Source organism: Cucumis sativus, chromosome 4 (assembly GCF_000004075.3).
Source record: "Cucumis sativus cultivar 9930 chromosome 4, Cucumber_9930_V3, whole genome shotgun sequence".
NCBI lineage: Eukaryota > Viridiplantae > Streptophyta > Magnoliopsida > Cucurbitales > Cucurbitaceae > Cucumis > Cucumis sativus.
Window position 1 is genome coordinate 11244249 of NC_026658.2, and position 23025 is coordinate 11267273.

General features: G+C 37.6%; 1 protein-coding gene across 1 annotated transcript in view; it reads left to right on the forward strand.

Moving 5' to 3' along the window:
- The window catches only part of LOC116403172 (TATA-binding protein-associated factor BTAF1-like), a 42091-nt gene that overhangs the window by 17371 nt on the left and 1695 nt on the right, over positions 1-23025 (forward strand). Inside the window, 24 exon segments of the mRNA XM_031883678.1 lie at positions 235-282; positions 284-447; positions 2619-2740; positions 2743-2858; positions 3006-3176; positions 4115-4433; positions 4436-4539; positions 4628-5057; positions 5060-5085; positions 5428-5547; positions 5632-6114; positions 6370-6908; positions 7329-7662; positions 7665-7701; positions 7704-7822; positions 7915-7936; positions 7939-7982; positions 17053-17157; positions 17232-17404; positions 17406-17457; positions 17528-17791; positions 17881-17930; positions 18255-18364; positions 18442-18524. Of these exon segments, the coding sequence (XP_031739538.1) occupies positions 235-282; positions 284-447; positions 2619-2740; positions 2743-2858; positions 3006-3176; positions 4115-4433; positions 4436-4539; positions 4628-5057; positions 5060-5085; positions 5428-5547; positions 5632-6114; positions 6370-6908; positions 7329-7662; positions 7665-7701; positions 7704-7822; positions 7915-7936; positions 7939-7982; positions 17053-17157; positions 17232-17404; positions 17406-17457; positions 17528-17791; positions 17881-17930; positions 18255-18364; positions 18442-18524 (4035 nt within the window).

Consider the following 23025-nt stretch of genomic DNA (forward strand, 5'->3'; position numbering starts at 1 on the left):
GAAATCTAGTTGTATGGTAGTTTTTGCAATAGAGAGAATGACAAGAAAACCCTTTTGCAGGATTGGCTGATTGGGTGACCAAAAATGAATCTCTTGTAACATTGGTGGCTTTATGCTGTCTTTTTCTTTTTATTAGTAAAGGATATTTCATTCCAATACTTTGGAGTTTGGGCTCTAGTATTGTTGTTTAAGCTTCACATGTCTATCATCTTGCTGCTTTTCTCTTTGTTCCAGGAACTTCTTCATGATTTGCTTTCACGCATTCTCCCTGCGTGTAAAGCAGGGCCTTGAGGACCCTGATGATGATGTCCAGGCTGTTGCAGCAGATGCTTTAATACCGGCTGCTGATTCTATTGTTTCTCTCAAGGGTCCGACCTTGCATTCAATTGTGATGTTGCTCTGGGATATCCTGCTTGATTTGGATGATCTAAGTCCTTCCACCAGCAGGTAATGTTTAGATATAACCCCATGTTTGTCTTGGCAGAATTCATCTGAGTAAATCATGTTTGATGTTTTTCTGTTTGTTTAAAGCCTTTAGGTATTTGTCTTTAGTGAGGATTTATCTTAAGTTTTCATGTAATGGCTGTAGTTTATTTCTAAACCGTAAGCTTTGTGATTTGTCTATAAGTAGGCTTGTTTCCCCAATTGTTACTCATTAATAAAATTTCCGAGTCTAGATTTTTTCCAAGAAAATCAGCTTCATTAATGCTACTCTTGACCTCATATTTGATCTATTAGAAATCATTTGCTTCAGTGACAAAAGAGAGAAAAATGATGACTAATCGTGCAATTAGAGGTCTCCTGTTTAACTTTCCTGCTGCCATCTTTTGTACTTTTTGATTAATAGGATTTTATTTGGAAAAAAAAAGGAGAAATGATTGGTTTTCTTTTCGTGTTGTATTACTCGTTCATCTTGTTCAAATTTGAGAGTTTTGGTCACTATGGTGAGATATTGGAGGAGGGAGAGACTTGAGGGATTTATTCATTTTGTTTATTATTTTTTTGGGGAAAGGAAACAAACTCTTACAGAAAACACCAATAATGTCAAATCTTGTTTACAACACAAAATATTGACAAGGAGTCGTACTCGTACTACATTGTTTTTACAATTACATAGGAGCACATTGTTTTTCCTATGCCACATCAGGGTTCAAATTCAATGGGAATTTGTACCGGACCGCACTCACACAGAACACTGAGAAGTAGAACAATCCAAGTATTATCTATTCAACATTCATTTCTAATCATCTAGGGCTGGATTCCTGTACATCATACCCATCTGATTATCATTGGCACCATCTCACTATCTCTTTGTAATGATTACCTATTCTTTTTAAAAAATAAATTATTATTACTTTTAATCTTTTGAATTCTTTCACCTCCCAACTTCTGTCGTGGACCATTAAACTCCATCTCCATCTCTTTTCTTTCTTTCTTTCTACAACCATTTTTTCTGTAGAGAGCTCAAGGCCGCTGCCACTAGCTGACGCCACTGTTGCAACCACCGCCTTCTATTCTCTTTCTTCCTTCCTTTTTTTTGTCTCCCTTTTGCTTTGCTTCTCCATTATCTTTTTCTTAACATCCTTTCTTCTCCATTTCTCCTTTCCCTTTTATTTCTGCGTTTCTTCTTCCTTTAGGAATGTAGTTTTAGTTTTAGTTTTTTTGTTATTATTTTTTTCACTTCACTACATTCACAAAACTGACTGACTGTTGGGCATAGTCGGTTGGTCGGTGTACCTTACCCTTCCAAAACTGTCGACAATCGATTAGTCAATGTTGGCTTTGGTCTGAGTTCAAAGCCAATGCCAATGGATCAACAAACTCCTTGATGGATTGTTTAGGAGAAGCAACTTAGCTAAGGATTTTTGTGGGTGCATGACATACTGGCTATATTGTGGGTAATTTGGAGGAACAATGTACGATTAACTTTTGAAGTCAAGTTATGAAGATTCTTTTTCATTGTGGAAATTGGTCAGGTTCTTGGGCAATCTTTTTTCTAATTCTTGTAACGAATCATTTCCAATTTTCACGACACATTAGTTTTCCACCTGAATTTTTTTTTCCCTGACACTTTACAGTAGAATCAACACCTATCCAACTTTTAAGTTTTAACTTCTTGGTCTTTGCTTTCTCATTATGTGCTATACTTGTCACTGTCGTTGATTTGGTTGTTGGCTAGGATTATGATAATAGTGGTCAATGGTACAAGTTGAAAATGTGAAAATGAAATTGTTGGATACTATAGTATTAAATTTACTTTTACCTATCAATTTAAGTTTTTGGGTCAATCAGTGATTTAAGATGATATTAGAGTAGATGATCGAAGAGATCTTGTGTTCAGACCTTCCAATGTTATTTCCCTCCAGTTAATATTGATTTTCATTTGTTGGGTTTTCTACCTATTTCAAGCCAACAAGTGAGAGGAGTTAGATGATATAATATTAAATTTATCTTCACCCATCAGCTTAAGCATTTTGGGTCGATCAGTAATTTAAGATGATTGGTTTCAATATGACTCAATGCAATCTTTTTTTGAAAATCCATTTATAAACTTGGACGCTCTAATTTATCCATTTCATCCTCATCACAAATTGTCTCATGGCTTTCCAATTATGCAGTGTAATGAATCTATTAGCGGAAATCTATTCCCAGAAAGAGATGTTTCCAAACATGTTTGAGGTGTTAACCTTAAGAGAGACCCAAGAGTACGATCTAAATGAAGCTATTCGCGTGCATGATACCCAGAGGGCATATGTCTACAAGAAAACCCATATGCATTAACATCATTGGCGCCAAGGTTATGGCCGTTTATGAGGCACAGTATCACATCAGTTCGTTATTCAGCTATACGTACTTTGGTAGAATATCTTCAATGTTTACTACCTAATTATTTTCCATGGAGAAATTGTAGTTAGTTTAGTCCAACGTTGATTACATTTACATGTTCCATGCTAAATTGATATTGATTTTTTCATTCTTTCATCAACCAATACTCAATTTTATAGGAACGGCTGCTAGAAGCAGGATTGAAACAAAATATTTCTGTGCCTTCTGCTGCTATTTGGCCGACGACCATTTTGGGTGACACTCTTAGGATTGTGTTTCAGAATTTGCTTTTAGAATCAAATGATGATATTTTGGAATGTTCAGAGCGGGTTTGGAGGCTTCTTCTCCAGGTTTTTTTTTTGCTTCAGCTAATTATTATTGTTGTTGTTGTTGTGTTGTGAATGTAATAAACACCCTCGTGTTTTTATGCTGGCTAGACTGCATTCTACCTTAGTGTTCTTATGTCTTGTGTTTTATCTTTGTTTGTATCCAACTGGTCTTCACTGCCCAAATTAATGGAAAAGGGTCTATATTTTGGATGGTTTATTTGTGATTTTTTCTTTTCTTTATGTGTGTCAAACTGTCTATGCAATACTCTCTTTGTATGTGTGTTTATTAAGTCTACAAAAAGGTAAAGCTAGTTGAGTTTTGTTATAAAGCCCTGAAGTAATCTAATGAGACGTTAACCTTTCATAACTCTTGGTGACTACTTCCTCCAATCAAACAAACACCATCTATCCCCCCGAAATGGAAATGGGACATATGCTCACACACATCTAGTTCCCTGGAAACAGTACTTTAGTGGGTTTCTTTCACCAATATTATCAATATTACTGGGAGAGACTTGTTTCCCTTTCAAAAAAATCAATGTTGCTCAAAAAAAAAAAAAAAAAAAAAAAAACTGTTAGAGGAATTTATTTGAATTTGGTGAAATTATTGGGATTCTGTTCTCCATTGAAGTGTTTTAGATTGCATTTTGGTGATTCTGCTCTTTGGGTATTGTCAGTTGGAGGAGCATTTGTAATTGGCTATGACCCTTAGTTATTCCTGTATCTTCTTTTTAAAACTTTTCTCAGGCCAAAATGTTTTAGTCCATAGATTTTGGTGTTACCTTGGCCTCCTTGTATTGTAGACGATCAATCTTTTGTAGCTTTCCAGTTATTTTCCTTTTCTTAATTGTATGAAGGCAATTTCTCATCTTTTTGTCTCTTGCATGTTTCTCCTGTATGAATATATAAAGTGTTTTCGATCCTTAGTGCTGAAAATATTTTCATTCTTCTGGTGTTAGTCTCAAGTTAAGGAGTTGGAACTTGTCGCAAGATCATACGCATCATCGTGGATGGAGCTTGCAACAACTCCATATGGTTCCACGTTGGACAGTTCAAAATTATTTTGGCCAGTAGCCCTTCCCAGAAAAAGTCATTTTAGGGCGGCTGCTAAAATGAGAGCTGTAAAACTTGAAAATGAGTCTTCCAGCAGAGTAGGCATGGAGTTGGCAAAGGTAACTATTTCACATGAAAGAAATGGAGATTCTTCGTCCAGTTTTTCTAAGATCATTGTCGGTGCTGATGCGGATATCTCAGTGACTCTTACCCGAGTTGTCACTGCAACAGCCTTGGGATTTTCGCTTCCAAGCTGAATGAAGGATCTTTGCAAGATGTAATCAGTTCATTATGGAATGCATTTAAATCCTCATCTGGAGTTCGGCGGCAGGTACTTTGGAGTTTTATCTCAGTCTTTTTTGCCTGTTTCTGTCTTCCGCATGCACCAATTTTTTTTCTGATTGCTCACATCCCATTAGGTAGCCTCCATTGTTCTTATTTCTTGGTTCAAGGAGATTAGGAACAAAGAGAACTCTATAGGTCATGGAGCTATTTCTTGCCTGCCCAATTATTTACGAGAATGGTTGTTGGATCTGTTAACGTGCTCTGATCCTGCATTTCCTACAAAGGATTCATCGCTTCCTTACACTGAACTTTCAAGAACATATTCTAAGATGCGTGGCGAGGCTACACAATTAGTACGGGCTATTGAGTCATCTGGGTTGTTTAAGGATTCCTTTTCAGGTACTCAGATTGACTTTGAAAACTTGACTGCTGATGATGCAATTAATTTTGCATCGAAAATTTCAACACCCAAAATTTCAACACCCATTGGAGATATTGATGAAAATGGGTTGGAGGGAAGGCAGGCTATTGATGATATAGAGTCATTGAAACAACGTCTTTTGACAATTCAGGGTATTTGAAATGCGTTCAGGTATTTAGAGATTTTGAATTTTGCAGCTGTATTTCTTTTCTTTGATGCTTGAATTCTCATGTTGGCTTTTTCCGTCCATTTTACACATTACACAGTACAATGTTGTAGGTGAAGTTTCCATCATAAAACATGGTAATTGAACTATGATATCGTACGAGCAAGTGCACCACATTGAATTTTTGCGTTTGAATTAAATTGTTTCCATCATTATTGGAGAGCTTTTCCTAACTGTTCTATCATCTTTAGCTACTGGTGTTCATCATGCCACTTCAAGATAATGGCTTGATAGATTATTGTATTTTAATTTTTCTCAACATTCCATCTGTCTTGGACAATTACCAGAGTAATTTGCATATCTCGGTCTCTGCAATGGTTGCTGCTGCAGTTGTTTGGATGTCTGAACTTCCAGCCAGACTCAATCCAATCATTTTGCCTTTGATGGCTTCTATAAAAAGAGAGCAGGTAAATATTTGCTGATGTATAAACATAGCATTCAGACATAGTTGTAATATAATAATCACAAAGACCATTTGGAATTATTTGAAGGAGGAAATACTACAACAAAAAGCAGCAGATGCACTAGCAGAGCTAATTTGTCAGTGTGTTCTACGTAAACCTGGGCCAAATGATAAGTTAATAAAAAATATTTGTACTTTGACCTGCATGGACGCTTCTGAAACACCTCAAGCGGCAGTTATTTGCTCCATGGAGGTAATCGATGAACAAGATATTCTTTCTTCTGGGACTAATACGAGAAAATCAAGAACAAAAGTTCATGTTCCGTCTGGTACTGATGATCGATCAAGAATTGAGGGCTTCATTAGCAGACGTGGGTCTGAACTTGTCTTAAGGTGTCTCTGTGAGAAGCTTGGGGCTGCATTATTTGAGAAGCTTCCTAAGCTTTGGGATTATCTTACCGAAATATTGTTGCCTGCTACTGTTGAAAATGTTACTGCTGAAGATGAACAGAAAATAATGCACACCATTGAGTCTGTGAAGGATCCTCAGACCTTGATAAATAATATCCAGGTAAAACTTAACTAATCCCCTAATGATTGAGGAAAGTTTAGTCTTCCTTTAGAATGAATATGGTTGTACTTGTCTAGGTATTCTCTATTTTTTAAACTATTTTCTTACAGCTTACAGAAATTATTTATATTATTATCTGAGTGTGTTAAGGCAGGGGATAACTTCAGTTTTTTTTTCCTGAAGGATGCTAAGGTTAAGAATTTCTTAGACAGTTGTTTCTGAATTATCTCAGTGAGTATTATTTTGGATTTTCAGGTGGTACGATCTCTTGCTCCAATGCTCAATGAAATGTTGAAACCAAGACTACTTACCTTGCTTCCCTGCATTTTTAGATGTATTCGGCACTCTCATGTTGCTGTTAGATTAGCAGCTTCTAGATGCATCACTTCCATGGCCAAGTCATTGACCACAGATGTCATGGGAGCTGTGATTGTAAACGCCATTCCTATGTTAGAAGATATGAATTCCGTAAATTCTAGACAAGGTGCTGGCATGCTTATTAGCTTGCTTGTTCAGGGAATGGGTGTAGAGCTGGTGCCTTATGCTCCTTTATTGGTGGTTCCACTTTTAAGGTGTATGAGCGATTGTGATCAGTCTGTTAGACGATCTGTGACCCGCAGTTTTGCTGCTCTTGTGCCTCTTCTTCCATTAGCACGTGGTCTTCCACCACCTTCTGGACTCAGTGAAGTTTTCTCTAAAAATAAGGAAGATGCACAATTTCTGGAACAACTACTTGACAACTCCCACATTGAGGACTACAAACTCTGTACTGAACTTAAGATGACATTGAGAAGGTAAACTTAATTTTTTTATTTATTGTAAAAGCAAAGTAACAATTGCATGATGCAATGTTTTTCCGTGCAAAATTACTCGTACATCATAATGTGTTTGGCGTCTAATCCTCCTGTTATTATACTACCTTCAGCAATCGACATTTTAGTCAACCATCAACTTTTCTGGATCTAAATATTTCATTTTAACATTTTCACGATTTGATTGATTGATGAACTTTGTCAACTTTTCCTTCATTGCAATGATGTAGATTCTAACGGTAGTTTACTATAGTTTGTTCTGTGATGTGTTTCTAATATCTTTTCTAATTTTTACTTTTTAATTCTTATCAAGGTCGTTAATGTTTGCAATCTATAAAGTTAGGACTGTAGATGTACTTTCTGGTTTTATTTCTCCTCACTCTGTAGCTCCTTTGCTTTTAGGTATCAGCAAGAAGGGATAAATTGGTTGGCATTCTTAAAACGTTTCAAACTTCATGGAATCTTGTGTGATGATATGGGTCTTGGTAAAACACTTCAAGCATCAGCAATTGTGGCATGCGACATAGTTGAACGCCTTACTTTGAATGATAGAGAGAATATTCCGCCATCTTTAATAATTTGTCCATCAACACTAGTTGGACACTGGGCCTTTGAAATAGAGAAGTATGTTGATGTCTCTATTCTTTCTACTCTCCAATATGTTGGTTCAGTACAGGAGCGGACATCTCTTCGAGAGTGTTTCAACAAATATAATGTCATCATAACGTCGTATCATGTGTGGTGCGTAAGGATGTTGAGTATCTTTCACAATTTCACTGAATTATTGCATATTGGACGAAGGACATATTATTAGGAATGCAAAATCCAAAATAACCCTTGCTGTAAAGCAATTGAGATCCCAAAATCGTCTGGTACTAAGTGGAACCCCCATTCAGGTTAGTTTATTCTATCAAGGTTATTAAGTTATATAATCAAAATAGTGTTTTGTTGCTTTTTGTCTGATAAAATTCTCAACTTTCTGTGGCAGAATAATGTCATGGATTTGTGGTCACTTTTGATTTTCTAATGCCTGGTTTTCTTGGAACAGAGAGACAGGTAATGGCTCCATATAGATGTATTTTTTCCTCGATCAAGTTTTGTTTACTTCTGTTATTACCATTTTTATGCTGGTTTTATATGTTTTCACTTCTCATGTCAATAGAAATACAAACTCACCATGCACTGAAATAAAGGACATGTTCTACATGCTCTATTATGATGGAGATTACAAAAGAGCACTTAAACTCATGCTAACAATCTGCCTCAAATAGTCAAAAAATTTTGACTTCACATATCACAACTTGGTAGCTTAAGATGAATGGCAAAGAAAAACACCCACTCCAAGACAACGCTCCACTATTCTCTCACAATCACTCAATTGCCTTCAAAATTATCTCCCCCATATGCTTTAGCTACATGAAAATAAAGAAAAACTTTCTTTGCTATCCTTGATTTTGCAACTGCAGTCACTTAGGCGCCCACAAACTAAACACATGGCATATATATTATGTATATATGGCCACACCCTATTCCAAACAAGACGAATGGGCCTTGAAACTCGTACGTGCCCAAAATTCTTGGCTCTAACAGCAAATTTTTTTTAAAACAACAAACTATCATCTGTGCTTGTCTTGAGGTATGAGTAAGCTACGTATAGTTGCTCCTAGACATAAAAGATAGTCACGTACTCTCACTTCAACTAAACAGTAATAACTGACATCTTCAATCTTGAAGAAGATACATTCTGCAAGTAGCTTGACTCCTTCCTTCAAGCCTACAGCCATATAAGAGACTCCATCTTTGACCTTAGCAATTGTCTTAGCCTTTCACTTCGATGACCTACTTCCCTAGGCAACATCATGAATCCATTCAACTGTTGACAATTTGGGTTCGTGATAACCATCAATTTTCTCTACCAGACTTTTCATTTATTATAAACTAATGGATCTTGATCTAACTAATCATAATTGACTATCATTGTTGTTCCTCAACTTGACCCTGAACATGCTGTCTGTAGCTTAAACTGACATCCACCATCTCTTGATCATTTGGTGACATTAGTCAACATCTTCATATGTGCATTGTGGCCAACTCCACTTACACTTTTTGTTGTTTAATGGTGCTCGATGGCCTTTTAAAACATGTTGCTCGATGGCTTCTAACTCTACCCAAGCACGGAGTACAGCAACATGCTATTTGGGTTTCATCTTTAAGTTTGAAAATGTGGGGATGGATTAAATTATCATGCATTACATCGTCAAACTTGAAAACCAGTAAGCTGTCGTTATCAAAAGTGAATAATATGGAAACATTAATGTTTTCTTTGCTCACAAAAAAACCTCCAAACAGACCTTAAATAAAATTTTGTGAATTATTATAAAAAATGAACCTTAAATTTAAAGGGAGAGAATTTTCCAAATAAGGGACAACACCATCGGTAAGCAAGAAAAGGGAAAGAATCTTACAATAAGGAAACAATGCTAAAAAGAGTAATTTTGTTCAGATGAAAAATTGAGAGCTTTTCTATTTTCAACACTCCCTCTCAAGCTGGTTGGGCTGATATGATAATCAAGTTTAGCTCACTCGTTACGACTTCAAAAGCCTTGAATAAGGCCTTTGTGAGAATGTCTGATCTACATCTTGTTAGGTATCTAGTAAAGAGAGATGCCTTTGTTTTTCTCTTTGATAAAGTGAGGACCAGTTTCTACATGCTGGTCATGATGGAGTGGGTTTTGGCAATGCTTATAGTAGCTTGGTTGTCAAAGTGGATATCTATTGGTTCTTTTGAAGTGATTCTCAGTTCTGATAGGGTGCTTTCGAGTCATATTCCTTCATATATTCCTTAAGCAAGGGCTCTCAATTCTTCTTCAGTGCTACTCGCCTACTCCTAGATGCAATCGTTAAGTGATATGTTTTCCAAACAAAGGTACAATATTCAGTGTTTGATCTTCTGTCAATATTTTAGCTTGCCCCATCTGCACCTGTGAAGACTTCAAGGTTTCTCTTCATGGGCTTCTTAAAGTGCAACCCCTTCCAAATTTCCTTTTAAGTATAGTATCTTGTAAACTGTTTGTATATTTTCCTTGGTAGAGTTCTTCATAAGTTGATTTACAACGCTCACTCGAAATAGATATCAGGTTTAGTGTGAGTTAGGTAAATTAGTTTTCTAGCAAGTCTTTGATATTGTTCCTTATTAACCACTATTTTTCTTTGCTCGAGTGTTAATTAGGATCATTGAGAGGCGTTCAAATCAATTTTTTAACAAGTCTTTGACATTGTTCCTTATTAACCAAAATAATCTTTAAAAATATGATGTAAAATCAGTCACCTCATCAATGCCATATAACATTTTTTGTCAGTTAAAACTTACGATACACGATAGACTAAAAATCAATTTCGATAGATGTTACGTTTCACAATTTAACAACTTTGAGTTGATTAACGATCGATTTAACCCAGAGACTATTTAGAATGATTTTCCAAACCTTTGGAGCTAAAGTGTTGCTTTTGAAACTCTAGGGACTAAATAGACATTAACTTCAAACTCAAGGGACCAAAAGTGTAATTTGCCAATTTTCTTTAAGAGATATTTTTTTGAAACTGAGACAAGAACTTCTTTATTAATAAGAACTCTAAGTACAAGAGAGATATATAAAGAGAGCCAAAAAGAAGTAGTAAGACCTAGAGGGATCAGGAGGCGCACCTGGACATCTCAACTAGGTTAACACCCCCTTAACGCCAAACATCATATCCCGAGCAATAGCCAATAAAACAAAAAAGAGACAATAATAAAAGCGACCAGCTTAGAACAAAGGTCCAGAAAAACAGAAAAGGACCAGGAGAAAACATCAAGAAACACGAGGAGGAGTGGGGGAGCAAAAAAAAAAACAAACAAAACTAAACAGGGGCAATTCTTCAAAGCTTCAAAAGCAGAAGAGGGCTTCGGGCTGAATAATCTGCAAACGTTGAAACTGAGGCAGCATAGGATTAGGCTGGATGAGAAAGAAGAGCAGCCCAGTTAAGGTAAATGTCTTGAATGGAAAAATGAACGAACTCCTTTTTAAGGGAACACCAAGATGCAGCTTTAAATTATGCTGCAAGCATAGTTTCTGCCCTCGGTCTAGCTTTATCGTGGAAGATACGCTGATTTCGTTCTAACCATAATTCTGAAAGTAAAGCTTTTGACAAATTGTCCCAAATGATGCTTGATTTTTTGGGCAATCTTGGACCCGACAGAATTTGAACCACACTAGCACTTAGTGAAAAGTCAAATACCCAAGATAAATTAAACAAGGAGAAAATCCTTTCCAAGCAGAAGGAGGAGATAAGAAAGTTCAAGAAAATATGAGAAAATTTCTCACTAGCCTTCAAACATAGAGGACAGATCGAGGGGGAGGCATTTTTTGGGAGCTTTTTTTTGCACGATTTCAGAGCTATTGAGGGACCCAAAGACCATAGTCCAAATCAAAATATTGATTCTACGTGACCTGCCTGTTTTCCAAATTGCTGAAAAAAGACGTTTATCCATTGGAGAGGCAGATTTTAAGTGAGTCGAAAGAGACTTAACGGAAAATCAGCCTTGAGGATCAATGGACCATGATCTATAATTGTCGGAGTTTACCACTTTTTCAAAAGAGAGAAGGCAAAGCAGTGATTTAAAATCTACAAAGTCATCATCCTTCAGACTTCTTCTAAAGGACCAAGAGGAGGTATCTTGGTCCCAATGTGCTGCAACTGATCCAGTGGGCAAAAGAGTAATTCTAAAGAGCCTAGAATATTGCTCTTTAAAGGGGGCGTTACCTACCCAAATATCTGTCCAAAAGCCCAAATTTTCTTTAAGAGATACAAACCTTTGTTTAAGTGAGTGGTTCTCAATCCTAGGAAATATTTCAGATTGCCTAAATCTTTCACTTAATAGTAATTTTAGGTTTCTTACTTATTCTTCATGACATCACATGGAGGAATAATGTGTCATCCTCATATAATAATCACTATATTTAGGATTTAAGAATGTTTGATTAAAAGAGTAATTAGATTTCCTCAACTTTTGAGATATTGAAGCTCTTGAAGAACCAAAGATTGTTTTGGAAGCATTATTCATTAAGGGGCCGTTTGGGGAAGGGTTGAGTTATGGAAGGGTTAGAGTTATATGATAAAACTAGTGTTATGATAAAACTAGTTTTATGATAAAAGTTGTTTGGGGAAGGTTATGTGAGTAGTGTTATGATAAGATGTGTTTGGGGGAAGGTTATTTAGGTAGTGTTATGATAGTTTTATGATAAGATGTTTGGGGAAGGGTTATTTAGGTAGTGTTATGATAGTTTTATGATAAGATGTGTTTGGGGGTAGTGTTATGTGGGTAGGGTTATGATAGGGTTATGATAAGAGATGTGTTTGGGGGAAGTGTTGTATTGTAGTGATGTGATATATTTATTATTTAATTAATTTTTTTAGCAAATTCATATTTAAAATCCAATGGTCAAAGTGAATTATTTGGAAATTTTGAAGATGAAAATTAAATTATGTCACATTCATTTTACTAGTTCAATATATATGAAAACACAAATGACTAGCAATATCATTCGAAAACACCAATCAAAAGCAGTTAACAGGTACAGAAATAAACAGAAAACATAACAATACTCCGTGCAAGTAAAACAAACAATCAGCTAGCACCTCGTATGAGCACCGTGCAGTAGTCAAGCTTCTCATCTGACAGTTTGAGGAAACCCTTCATGTCCGTTAAATTGTTCATTAGTATTCGATTACATTGTGCCCTGTCCAACCTACTGAGCTGAGGTATGGCACGCAATGCGCGAACCACCTCTCTACGGACTCTCTTTCATCCTCCAGTGCCAACCGCGCCACTCTGCAATGAGTCTCAGCTAGTCAGTTTGAAGAGCCATGACATCCTTAATGACATCAGCTGTTTCTGAAGTTGCCCTCCCGCCTGCGCTTCGAGCCGCTTGAAGTCGTCCTACTATCGGTTCCTCGACCTGGTCGTGCGATGTCGTCTTGTGACATGTTAAACCTATGGCTGGACATGGAAGGACTTTCCATATCATTGAGATCCACGTGAGATGGGGAGAATTTAAACAATATAACAGGAAATTAGGGTTCACAGAAGCATAATTTAAACAATATGGATGGGCAATATGGGAGGAGATCAGAAACATGGCAAACAGGGACATATGTTGAAGCACATAGACAAAATTTTTCACAGATACACATACACAGAAGTGACTTCAAAAAGCTACAGGAACAATAGTAAACAGAAACGTGGAAAGTAAACAGCAGTGTAGTTTCAAATTGGGATGACCGAATATGAAAAACAATAGAAGTAAAAAACAAAAACGATTACAAATAATTATGCACAGAACAGAACTAATCAGAAACAAAATTATTCAGACAATGCATAACCTAATCCTCATCATCGGTGAAGACAGAAACTCGAAATCCAACCACTTACCTCCAACCATACCTTGCTCGAACATCCCAAATGCAGTGGGTGATAGTATCCGTAGTGTAGAATGTGTCCAAATCGAGGGAAAAAATTACCCGATCGGCAAGTGGGAGTCCAAGCGGACAAGGTCTTCTGGAAGGGGAAAACTGAGTCGGATTGCATGTTCACCAATAACAGTGGTGAACATGCAAGCGCAAAGGTTTCAGAGGCAAAATGTAAAACACAGCCATTCAACGAAACCGACAGAAGACCCATTTGTTTCGGAGGCAACACGGTGAGCGAAGCCTTCAACGAAAATTGGAAGGACGAAGAGTGGGAGAGAAAGGAATTTAGAGGAAGATAGTTTTTTTACCGAGAAGAAAACGACGGCCAAACCTAAACCGGAATACATCGAAGGTGAGTTGACGAAAAATGGAAAAGTTTTTTCTGAAATTAAATCGAAATCAATGTCGTTACAAGGATTGAAGAGAGCGGATGATTTCGATTGGAAGGATTAAACGGCTTTAAGGACGAGTAGTGTACAGAGATTGAAGACGAGTTGCGAGGGATGAAGACGAGTTGAGAGGAAGTAAATCGGGGAGAAAAACGAATGGAAACCCTAAAACTAGGGTTTCCATTATACGGGCCCCAGACGTGGGTTTGGGTTATTATAACCCAAGCCCACAGTAATAAACCGGGGCCCACACAGCCCCTAAAGGTTTATCCAACCTGATAGATTTAGCAAGATTGAATCAAGTTTTAAAAGATGAAGGGTCTGAATGTCTTGAAGCCTAAATGGGCGTTTTTAAATTCAGATTAGTCAAAACCAGGATTCACTAAGAATCCATTCACAGACCTTAAAGAGAACACAGCAAAGGGAATGATGGCTTGATATTCTTCCTCCGCTCATTGGAGTTTTTTCTTTTGAAACGGAGAGGAGCATCTTTATTAATGTATTAATAAAAGAAACTAATGCTCAAAGTACAAGAGAATTATACTAAGAACGAAAAGAGCGATTACAAACAAAAGTACAGACGAATTGGACAACAGAAACGAAACCCTGCGCCTAACAATAGAAAAATAAGAATAAAGCAAACTTAAAAATCAAACAAGGCCCAGAGAAAGCTGAAGATTGCGGACTAAAAACTTCAAAATGGATGAGAGAAAAACACCAAGGGAGAGAAAACAACCATGCAACTTCAAGTTGAGGTTTGTTGAAAAAATATGCCTCCCAAGTAGTCCTTAAATCATGAATGAGTGACTAGAGCCAGAATATTTCAGAAGAAACGTTAGAGGGCCAAAATAATATAAGCATCCATTGAACTTCTCGTGAACCACTAAAACCACATGAAAAAATAATAATTGTAATAATTGGCTTTAAAAAAATGTGATCAAGTTTCGATTCTGAACGCAAACCAAAATAATTCCACATTTCTCAACAATGCATTCAAGTGATCTGGAATTTCACAATGCTGAACTTGTGAGGGGATTAACGAGGCCTGTTTCTCAGTCATTAAATCCTCTGTTCGAAACAGGGCACTGAGATTAGATTCTAAAGGATCCTTGAAGGTCATTCATCCTGCTGACTTTGGCATATGATTGGCTTCCTCCCTGCGCACACTAAAAGGAGAGTCGAAGTCTGCTACATTCTTCTTTTTAGATGAAGAGATTGTGGAGTTTGGGTAGGAGAACCTCTCAAAAAATTTACCTTTGAATTAGGCATAGAGAAAACGGAGTAATTAAAATGAGGATGAACGGAGCTTTGAGGATTTGAGGATTGAGAAGGAGCTTGAACAAGGGCACAATTTGCCTCCAGAAAATCAGGGTTCTAATCTGAAATCAATTTTTCTTTGTAAATTATTTTTGAGGCCTCCTTTACCCTTTTCCTTCTAACAAATTGCTTTGGGAAAGTCTTGAAAGGATGTGGGAGAACCCTTGATTTTGAATGTCTTTTAGAGTTGACCTTTGACCCAGATTTAGCCAAGGATGAGAGGGAAGACAGAGAAAGACTAGTGGAGGAATAGTTGGAAGTTGGAGCTTTTTCGGAGGGGATTTCTGTGGGCACATAACCGACAATGGTGACGAAGACTTTGACGAAGCAGAGGGAAGTGACCTGCTAAGGAGGAAGGAGTGGTAAAACTGTGGCCTCACATCAACAGAAGAGGCTGATTTTCCCATTTTGGTTAAAGGAAAGTAAAAATTAATTTTGGATGTCCTACCAAGCTGGAAGCCCAAAAGACATGAGGGCTCACTTTAACCAAAGGCCTGAAAAGTTTTACATCCTTCAAACCTTTTCCAAAACATTTCGTCTCAAGGAACAAAAAGAAGGCCAACACTAAGAAGAAAAGCTTCAAGGCGAAGTTGATGTCAGAAATTAACTCTGATATATTGGAAGAAATATGCACTCAATTCCAGGTTTCTAACCAAGTTACCAGGTCTGATTCACAAGCTTCCCATACTCACCAATTCAAGTACTCTGTTTTCTCTTTGTTGAATTTGAAAGTGAAATTTTTAGAGGAGTTCGAAGTCATACCCAAGTTTTTCATCTAAGAAGAAAGGAAAGTCAGTCATTGATTTGCCTTTCAGTGTAAGCAACGAGGAAGTTGATCAATTCGAAAAGTCGGCTGAGAATGAGAGGAAGAGACAGTTGAGGCATATCTGAATGCTTTGTTTCAGTGTGAGGAATATTCGATTGATGTTTAGTTGTCCTGGGATAATCTATCTCAGTCATTCTTGTGCTATCCCTGAACATTTGAAGTCACTGGTAGCAGAATGCAATCTTGTTTTTGGATTATTCTTTCGTTACATTCAGTGTTAGTAAAAAAGCGAGTTTTGGTGCTTATTCTACTTTCAACTCATTGTGTGCTCAGCATCTTCCTTCCATCGAATAATCAACCTTTTTCAATGCCTTCTCAGAATTTCATCCACCCAGCTTTTAATCCTATTCCTAATCCAGGTGCTCATTTTCCTAGAGATTGAAGCTGTGTTTCTCCGTTCGAAGTTGATAAAGTATTTGCAAGTTATCTGCTGCCTTTACATTCCTTCTATTCTCTGTCATACCATCTTGGACGATTTACAGCCTCTTGGACTGCTACATCTAATTTTTGTTTGTTCTGGTTTTCCTTGTTTCATCTCGAATTGTAATGTAGGGGCGATTGGAAGTTGTTGGTTCACTTTTTCCTCCATTTGGTTTATCTTGTTCTCTTGGTTTAGATGTTTTGGGTTTGTCGTTTTTATTCCTTATAATCTTGTTGTGTTTCAACTCATTACTTTGTACTTTGTACTTGAGCTTTAGTCTCACTCGTTATATCAATGAAGAGGCTTGTTTTTCGTTTTTTTAAAAAAGAGTAACTAGATTAGTATTACAAGAGTCCTTTTGTTCTGTTTTTGAAATTTTTTCAAACCAGATTTTAGGGAATTGTTTTAGGCCATAAAGGATTTTTTTGTCTGCGAACTTGTTAGGGATTATTTTCCGATTCCATGCCAGTAGGTATACCTGTATAAACTTCTTCTATGTCTATCGAGGAAGGCAACTTTTTTTATGTCTCATTTGTGAAGTAACCTCACTCCTATTTGAGAAAAAAAGGTCTTTTCACTTACTGAAATGTCAAATGCATTCTTATTTTAGTTGCCTTTTGCTGCTACCATCTGTGCAAAGTTTGGTAATTTTGTTTTCATATGCAGTTCCAATCAACTTATGGAAAACCACTACTAGCAGCTAGAGATTCCAAATGTTCTGCTAGGGATGCAGAAGCTGGGGCACTCGCCATGGAAGCATTGCACAAGCAGGTTTGTCCATTTCTTTTTCTTGTGTTATATAGATGTTAGATAATTGCCTTTGATCTCTATATTTGTTTTTATAGGTCATGCCTTTTCTTCTTCGGCGAACTAAAGATGAAGTGCTGTCTGACCTGCCAGAAAAAATTATTCAAGACAGATTCTGTGACTTGAGCCCTGTACAACTCAAATTATATGAAAGGTTCTCTGGTTCTCATGTTAGACAGGAAATATCAAGTATGGTCAAATCAAATGAATCAGAAGTACCACAGGAAAGCAGTGGTTCAACGGGCATCCTCACATATTTTTCAGGTATGCTTTTTATTTCTATTCTTGTTTTCAACACTGTATCCCTGATGCATATATTGTTTTCCTTTCTCAGGCACTCCAGTATTTGCTTAAACTTTGTAGTCATCCTTTGCTTGTTACGGGAGAAAAAATGTCAGATTCGATGAAATGCATCCTGACAGAACTCTTACCTGACAGCTCTGACATTATTTCTGAACTTCATAAACTACACCACTCTCCTAAATTAGTTGCTCTTTCGGAAATTCTTGAGGAGTGTGGCATTGGTGTTGATACTTTGGGTTCTGATGGAGCTGTCAGCTGTGGCCAGCACAGAGTCTTGATATTTGCACAGCATAAAGTAAATTGATTGATATTGATTATTTGTTCATGAATTTGAGCCTCTGTTTTTTACTGGGCAATAATTTAATATCTGAGGTTTTTCTGCAGGCCTTATTGGACATTATTGAAAGAGATTTATTCCATGCTCACATGAAGAAGTTAGTATACAACTTTTTTGCTTTCATCAAAGAAATTAGCATGCAACTTTGTGGTTGTGTTCTCTATAGTAATGGGATGCACTAAATTATAACAATAGCTGGATTTTCTTTCTTTTTCGGTCAACTTTTTTATTCATCTTCATGCCTACTTCGGTCATTCTAGCACACTGAGGCATCACCCACGGTTGTCTTCTCTTAAGGAATAATCTTTTCTTGCAATTTTGACTTGGCAATCTCTTGGTCGTTACCTCTTCAAATAGTGTTACTGTAGCTCAGACTAGTTCCATTTCATCCCAACAGTATAAATTTCCTTCTTACCTGCAGTGTTACGTACTTGCGACTGGATGGATCTGTTGAGCCGGAGAAACGTTTCGACATTGTTAAGGCCTTCAATTCTGATCCTACAATTGATGTATTGCTCCTTACAACACATGGTTGGTTCTTATTCTTCCGTTTTACCTTTTCACAATTTGGGATCTGATTGTATATGCTAACAAAATTGCAATTACAGTTGGCGGTCTTGGTTTGAATCTGACATCTGCAGACACCCTTGTTTTCATGGAGCATGATTGGAATCCAATGCGTGATCATCAGGTAGTCTGAAAGGAAAGCATAAATGTTAGATACTACAGTTACTGACATTAAATATTTCTTTTGGTAGTAGCTTCAAGAAAGTTATTTCTGTCACATTTACTTGGTGATTATATGGTTACTGATTGCGAACTGTCAGATCATTATTTTTTTGGTTTGCTAAAACAAAAATGCTCTACTGTTTCGGATGCTGGTAAGGCCTCAAATAGAGGGAATCATAGTTTTTAATTGTGTCATCGTGCTTTATATGTTTGAACTAAAAAAAAAGTTGGCCCTGGCCTGTAAATGGATCTTTATGAGCCTCTAAAATATCTTTTATACCATGACCAATGCCCCAGTTGGTCCTATACATGTGACCCGCTATCAGGAAAATAATTGCAATAGCTAAATGATGGTGTGCAATATCGGTTAACCATAGACCCCCGGTTACTGGATCTAACCCTCCGCGAAAAGTAAGAAATTCTGCATATTTTGACCAATTCAAAGTGAAAAATGGGGTTGCTCCCTCAGCAAAACTAGGATAAAGTTGCGCCAAAAGATCCCGATGAAGATAAATTCATGAGGAAGTGTGTTGTGGTGCATTTGTGCTTTGTGTTGATAAAACTAGCAAATAGAAAAATATGAATAGTATTAAAGGGATATAAAAAATAGGTGATTTATTCCATGTTCTTCAATAAAGGCCAATTTGTGGTAGCTAGCTACTTAGGATTTAATATTTTATGAGTTTTCTTGATACTCAAAGATTAAACGATGTCATCAACATACACAATCAGAACTGCGATCTTCCTAGCCTTGGAGACCTTTGTAAACAAAGTATGGTCAAAGTGCTCTTGAGTGTACCTTTGGGACTTGACAAAAGTAGTGAACATGTCAAACATGCTCTTGGTGACTGTTTCAGACCACATGAAGATTTCTAAAGCTTACATACCTGATAATCAAACTGGTTTTCAAATCTTGGTGAGGCTCATGTAAACTTCCTCTACTTGGTCTCCATTCAGAAATGCATTCTTAACATCTAGCTGGTATAGAGGCCAGTTTTTGTTCACAGTAACTAGTAGTAGGACTCTTAACTCTATTAAATTTAGCAACTCGGGAAAAGGTTTCAGAATAGTCAAACCATAGGTTTGATTCAACTCTTTTGCAACTAACCTTGACTTGTGTCTATCAAGTGTTCCATCTGCTTTGTATTTGAGAGTGAACACCCATGTGCATCCCACAGTTTTATGTTCCTTGGTAGAGCGCAAATCTCTAATGTCTTAATCTTTTCAAGAGCCTTCATCTCTTCCATGAAAGCATTCTTCCACTCTGGGCATTCTAAAGTAGTGTGGATATTTTTTGGTATTATGGTAGAGTCAAAGCTTAGCTGTGAAAGCTCTAAACTGTAGAGATGGATTAACATAGTTACAAATGGGAAATTTTGTGGAAGACCTGGTACCTTTTCTAAGTGCAATCGGAATATCCAGAGAATGATCATACTCATCAAGTTTTCCCGAATGACCCATTCAACTTCATTACTATGGTTTCTGCTCTGACCTCAGTCTTATCACCATTATCCTTTTCTTCCACATTTTCAAGAACAACATTGGACCTGCCATTTTTACTTATCTTATTATCAACACAAGTCTTAATAGGGTTTGCCATACCTTGATCTCAGGGAGATTTAGAGTCTTGGACCGGAGCCGACTAACTAGTGGGGGACTCAATTTCCTTTATGAGATTCCTCTTGTAGTACGTTTTCCATGGTTTGTGGGTTCTATGGGATGAGGATCAAAGTCAGACACGAGAGTAGGAGTAGGTTTGATAAACTCTAAGGTACAACTAGACTCTTCACATCACACTCTTCCCCTGAAGATGACTAACAAGAAAGAAAGGTCGGTCTTCACAGAAAGAAACATCAATGGTGATAAAGTATTTCTTGGAAGGAGGATGAAAACATTTATAACCGCGCTGATGAAGAGGAAACTCAACAAACACACATGCTTGAGCCTGATGGGTAAATTTGGTCTGATTTGGGCCAAAATTGTGGACATATGTTGTACACACAACGAACAGGAACCTCAGAAATTAGGCGGGTAGAGGGATAGGACTACTTAAGGGAGTCTAAAGGTGGAGAACACGAGAAAGGCATTATATTGATTAGATAAGCTGTTGTAAGAATAGCATCTCCCCACAGGTATGAAGGAAGGGAAGTAGATAGCATAGGAGAACGAGCTACTTGCAAAAGATGACGGTTTTTCTGCACGAGCTTTGATGAACAATCCCCTTGGAGGCTAGGAACTCACTAAGGTTATGGTTTTGGAATTTTCGTGAATTGCAATTTTGGTATTGCATTGTATTTCAATGGTGTGATAGAAGTTTCTCAAAATAGAGGAAACGTCATATTTATTTGTGGTAAGGAAGACCCATGTAAAACGAGTATGATCATCAATAAAAGTCACAAACCGACATTTCCCAGAGGAGGTTGTGACCTTTGATTGACCCCAACATCACTATTGCTAAGGGTAAATGGTTGAGGGAAATGAAACCTGATGTTTTGTTCAAATAAACACATCACAAGATAGGGAGGTGACATCAATTTTAGAAAATAGATGGGAAAACAAATATTTCATATAGTTAAAGTTCAGGTGGCCCAATAGGAAATGCCACAACATATGATCTTGTTAAAAAATGGTAAAATATGAAGATAGTAAACTAGTTCTAGAGATACTACTACTACTGGAGGTATCATTGTCAATGATGTAGAGTTCCTTGCTATGTCGGGCAATACCAATCTCCTCTCCGAGCTCAAGTCCTGAAAACAAACAAATTCAGATATGAAGGTAGCTTTACAGTTCAACACACGAGTGATTTTGTTGATAGATAACAAATTATAGGAAAGCTTAGATACATGGAAAACATTATGGAAAGAGAGCCCTTCAAAGGGAAATATTTGTCCCTTGCTAGCAATCGGGGCTGAAGAACCATAAGCTATTTGGATTTTCTCATTACTGGTATAGGGGGGATAAGAGATAAAGTACTCCGAGAAACCTGTCAGGTGATCTGTAGCCCTCGAGTCTAAAATCTAGGGATTTTTCCCATCAACATTGATAAGACCAAGTGATTGAGGCATACCTGATTGAGCAGTAGATCTTAGAGTAGGGGATTGTTCTAGCTTGCAGTAGCGTCAGTCGGCTGGGAGGTGTTGGCAATCATACTTACACAGGCACGCTCTCAGTTTTATTTATAATTGGAGGAATGTTTCATACCTCTTGGGGGACGACTGTGGAGTTTACAACACTGATTCTTGGTGTGCCAATGTTTCTTGTAGGGCTCACAGACATTACTCACTTTCATGGGTCGACATAATGAAGGAGTCCTCCCCTTCCAGAAGCGTTCCAAGGCATCACCTGTTGGAGGACGGACAGTCTCTCTTGTCAAAAAACCAAATTGGTGGCGGGTCGATTGGTTGGGACCACGAAAAATAATTTGGACCATCTAGTTTCTCCCCTGGAAAATTCCCTTGTGTAGATGGTGCCAAAGAACCAGTTATATAGTTCGAGGACAAATTAGGGAGTGAAGTTATCGGTTCTTTGAATACATTGGTAAATAGGTTGATTAAGACTGCATTGAGGATTCACCAACTTCAAATCCAGATTGATTATACCCTTGATCGATCTCGGAACCATGAATAGGTGGTTGCTGTAAAGGGTGAAAAGGCAGCGGCGCGTGAGTGGATGGCAGTCCATAAACCGAGGGTTGCCGCGATGCGTGGAGGTGTGGATGGCTGGGAGGGTATGGCAGTTGGACATGGGATGACAGAGGGGAGAAAACAAGCTGGTTCGTGGAGGTATTCGGCAGCGGCGCGTGGGTAGACGGTCATGACAGCGGTGGCGCGTGGGTCACAAGCTGAGGCGCGTGAAGGTCGTTCCTGGTGCTGGGCTGTGCGGACTGCTCTGAGGGTGGCTCCAAAGTGACTGCCGACATCTTCTGGATCTGATGGAGTAGCTAGTCCATTGCAGTGTCAATGGCCGCAGCTTCTGTCTCTGTCTGGGTTTCACTTATACTGGTGTCTAGGTTTCGTCTTTACCTCACTTTGATATGATACTGAAAGCAAGAAACTAATGAGACATCGAAATACGTAGAAACTCGAGTGTCGGGAGAAAAACCACGATTTACTTTTCTTATTATTTCCTAATAATTACAGATGATACAAATGGGGAAATAAATATAATTACACAATGAGTTATACAAGGAAAGAAATTAGAGCAAATTTTCTGATGGACCAAGCCCACTAAGTCTAACAATAATATTAAATTTATCATATCTTGATGGGTCAGTGGTGATTTAACAAAGGCCCCTCCCCACTTAAAAAGCTTTTGCAAAGATGATGATCTCCAAAATATCTTTGCGACGACCCTGTCGGAACAAATATGCAAATGAGTAAATCTTGCTCAGGTCTCATCCACCTGTACAGTGCAATGCTTCTTCCAAATTAACTGAGATTGTTTGCATCAAACTTGGTTCC